The sequence below is a fragment of the Microplitis mediator genome, chromosome 6 (assembly GCF_029852145.1).
Source record: "Microplitis mediator isolate UGA2020A chromosome 6, iyMicMedi2.1, whole genome shotgun sequence".
NCBI lineage: Eukaryota > Metazoa > Arthropoda > Insecta > Hymenoptera > Braconidae > Microplitis > Microplitis mediator.
In genome coordinates, this window is record NC_079974.1 from 19,652,496 (window position 1) to 19,656,882 (window position 4,387).

A 4,387-nucleotide genomic window follows, 5' to 3' on the forward strand; every position below is an offset into this window, starting at 1 on the left:
TTTGGGTTTTTTTTTGAAACATTATATAATAAAAAAGTTGCACCTATAGATTTTTTGAATTTCTACAGGTGCATTTTTTTAGTTTGTATTTTCTTATACGGTCGGACCTCGTTATAAGATGAGTGTGAATGTAGCAGACACCAGACAAATTTAAAATTATAAATAATTAAAAAAAAAATATTTCGAAAAAATACACTTATTAATTTAAAAATTTTTTAAATGTGCATTTTTTTTAAATTTAATTTTATTAATTATTTACTCTATTTATTAATAACTTTAAATTTGGCTGATGTCTGTTTAAAATAAAAATTTAAAAACGCGTATTTAGATCAATAAAAAAACCGTGCGCGCATTTTTTCAACTTTCATTATTTAAATTCATTTATTTATTTATTCAAATTTCATAAAATGACTCATGTCTGCTACATTCACTCTCATTTATTTTTTGGATCATTTGTTATTTTTTGTTATTCGCACCGTGATAACACGAATGTACATTCAAAAATTTATAAAATTCCAGAAAGCATTAAATAAATAAGTAAACAATAATTTTTTTAGATGATCACACTATGGAGACTGGTACAAATAAAAGATTACAAAAAATTACATTACGGAGTAACGCGATTATGTGAAGGAATTAAAAAAAAAAGTATACGGGGAATGAAAATGGATCATATGATACGAAAAGAAATCAGTGAAAAAGCAGAGAAAAAATTACGCTTAAAAGATAAGCTTTCAAAGGATTACACACTTATATATAAGTCAACATTAGACAAATACGTATTCTTTTGCTATCACGCATCTTATATTATTGTAATTGGAGCTTTAGTTGGAATATACCACGTTATTGTTAATTCATCAGAATATGACTTTCTAAAACCAGACGTCCAACGTGAACTGACCAAACCAAATATTACTATATATGATCAAAAAGAAGTAATTATAGCTAACATAGGATTGATATTGATGAATTCATTATTATTTTTCCTGTGCCGTCGTCATGTACTCCGAATATGGCACCACGCTAAAGACAACGAGTTTGTTATCATATTGCCAACGCTTCTTCCCAATTCTATTAAGAATCTAGTATTTAAAGCCGGTTCCGTTGTGCAAAAATATCCAAGAGCTAGGAATGATATCACTCGAGCGCCGCATTTGATTAATGGTAGAGTTTACCATCTAAACGATTACAATTTCCGGACCCCAGCCGACTACAATAGAATATTGAGTTTGTAAATAAAAAATTAATAACAAAAATTAAATTTTATTACTCTTATTTATAATAATAAATAACTTAGCTTACAATTAATTATTTCATCTTACAAATTTACAAATAGATTCATAAGGAATTCTTTTCACATATTTATCATCTCTAGTAATATTGACATCAACAGCAAAGTCTTCAACTCTTACTTTCTCAACGGTACCTACAGATCCGCGATATTTTCCTTGGATTATCATCACTTCTCTCCCAATAGCAGGAATAACAGTCTCCAGGTGTTCCTGATCCAACTTGACAATATGTCCTTGAACTTCTTCTGGAGAAGTCAATTTTATTTTACCCACAAATCCAGATTCTAGAACAGGGCTCAGTACTACACCTTTAGCTTTATAATACTTTGATCCGAGACTCTGGGTTATCACTTTGACGACTAAATTTTCCTGTAACCAGCCTTGGGATGTCGATGGTTTGTCTTCTGAAGAACGAGAGTCTGCTTTAGATTTTTTATAAGAATCACCATCGTCGGATTTTCTTTTGCAGCTTATAGTAGACCTGCATTCACTTGGTTCTCGACTCCGATTATTTTCATTCCAATCTACGACACTGACGTCATCGGAGTCCAAAGGCTCGTCCTTAATTTTAACAACTGATTTTTTGACAAGTCCTACAGGTGGTCCCATTAGTAAAGAAGCTTTGGGTTTCAATTTCATCTCCAATACCAAAGGACCGTCTTCTTCTGAACGAATTAACGGAGTAGCAGACTCTTCAGCTTTAATTTTTTTCTCAACGCTGCCTTTCTCTACCTGCTTGCCAATAAATTCCATCAGTCGTTCCTCGTCATCTTTGTCCATCTTTTGTTTCTTGGCTTTCTTTTCTTCAGCAGCAACTGTCTCAGGATCACGATCAATGTACGTAATATACCAGCCTTTTTCAGTCTCATCAACGGTACATTTTCCCGTACGTCCCAACCATTTGACGTAAGCTGTCAAACTCAGCCATTGTGTTGCATTCATGTGCATGTGTTGTCGATCTGTGATATAGTCCTGGTAGACACGGTTTGAAAGAACCCGCCGTGTACCAAATTGACGTTTAAGTAAATGTAAAAAACCATCGGAAAATTCACGTGAAAATTGGTCCATATATTTGCTAGCATTGTCTGCAAATAATAATAATTGACGGTGATGTGATTCAGACATTGTGTGACACTTGAACCCATTTTCATCACGACACTGTTTCTGACACATCTGGCAGTACCATCGTAATTTTTGTAAACCCTTTGATTTTATTTTGTTAGCAATATATTTTGGTGTTCCTACTTCGTGTTTACCCATTCTGATATCTGAAATTAATTAAATAATTAATAATAAATATGTAATTTATATTTATAACAAAAACTTAACCAACAAAATTTTTTACCTCAATTTATTGATGGGATAAAAATTAAATAAAATGGAAAAAGTCTTGTTTCAATCTTTGAGTAAAAGATTATGGTGTGTAAATGTTTAATAAAATTTTAAGTGTTAAAGTTTATAAAAACAATTAGCAAACGTTTTTGAATGACAATGATGTGTATTTATGCTGTTACTTGTTGCCTCAATCGATTTTTAAAGTATACTGAACTTGGTAAAAGAGTTGTAGGTTTTAGTTCGGAATTTTTCCAACTCCATCAGCGCACGTGCGATGATTGGTGATATTTAAAAAATAACTTGTAGCACCATCAAATGGAGTTTGTTTAGAAATCTCATAGAAAGTAGGGTATAGTTTATAGTCGGATTCAGAATCCTTGCGTTTGGTTCATTTGTGTCATTGGAATCTGGGTAATAAATTTTACACTGATAATTTTCGAATGAAATTATGAATGAGTATAAATGTAGCAGGTATGAGACAAATTATAAATTTTAAATAAATAAATTAGTTAGGGTGCATTCCGCACGATTTTTGAGCGAAACACTTGTGTGTTTTTTTTTTTATATTTTAAATATTTCTATCATATTCTGCCCTCATGTTATTTTAATTCACAATTTTTAGTTTATCTCCCAATTCTAATAATTTATTTTTCGAATCTATAAATTTACCGCGCAAGTAGTAAGAATAATTAATAAATTACTGATGAAAATAAAAAATTTTGAGTATACTTTTTAATCTAAATAATATAATTATTGATACAAATAAACTTTAATAAAATTATTAAGTTTCAATTTTGAAATTTCGCGCCAAGATGGCGCTGCATTCTCCCTTCCCCCTCTTCAGCAAATATTTTCTAAAATGGGGGGAGGGAGAATAAATCGCAAAGTCGATTGCTTTGTATCAACTGCTGGTCCAATAGCGGCAGTCAGTAGCATTGACAACGGCAGCAGTAGTCTAGATCTTTCTTTACGTTTGAATTAAAACACAGTATTGCAGTGGCGTCGTGTAATTATTTATAAAATTGTTTGCTCATAGTTATTGTTTAATTAAATTGTGCAGCGTTTGTAAAATTTAAATTGTGCAAAGTGTCTGTGGTGTCGTTAAGTGTTAAGTATTCAGTGCTAGTGTAAAGTGTTGCTGGTGGCTGATGCTGATGCCTTTCTAGTTCCTGAGCAAAATCATCTGGCATCGTCTGGTGGGGAAATAGCAGTTAAGTGACGTTTTTTAGCTGCAATACACTCGGAGCAATTTTATTCAAATCTCCAATTGTATTAGGACACCCTTCTGCATATTATTTCTCCGCCAAGGTTTGTTCAAACACTCAAGTGTTTTTTTTTAATATTTAAATATTATTCTGTCATATTTTGCCGCCATTTTATTCTGACGTACGGTTTTTAGAAAATTAAAAAAACTATAGGTGCAATTTTTATGAGTGTGAATGTAGCAGACATTAGACAAATTAAAAATTATAAATAAATAGAGTAAATAATTAATAAATTACAAAAAAATGCGCACTTAAAAAATTTAAAAATTAACAAGCGCATTTTTTTTTAATTATTTACTCTATTTATTTATAATTTTAAATTTGTCTGATGTCTGCTGCACTCACACTCGCCAATTTTTTCAAATATTTTTTTTGTAATTTATCGTTTTAAAACAAATCCAAAAACTATTAGACGTCGACTAACTTCAGTATCATACTGAAATTTCTAAATTCAAAAGCTATGATACCTCTAGTGTCAATTATTCAAAGCTAGAG

The 4,387-nt window shown here is 31.0% G+C and overlaps 1 protein-coding gene across 1 annotated transcript; it reads right to left on the reverse strand.

The window, feature by feature from the left end:
• Positions 1 to 945: 945 nt before the first annotated feature.
• On the reverse strand, positions 946 to 2,846 carry LOC130669336 (DNA/RNA-binding protein KIN17). Its single transcript, XM_057472155.1, has 3 exons — positions 2,638 to 2,846; positions 1,303 to 2,560; positions 946 to 1,210 (listed from the first exon to the last, which is right to left on the reverse strand). The coding sequence occupies exon 2, from the start codon at positions 2,550 to 2,552 to the stop codon at positions 1,314 to 1,316; it is 1,239 nt and encodes a 412-aa protein (XP_057328138.1). The 5' UTR covers positions 2,553 to 2,560; positions 2,638 to 2,846; the 3' UTR covers positions 946 to 1,210; positions 1,303 to 1,313.
• Positions 2,847 to 4,387: the final 1,541 nt, after the last annotated feature.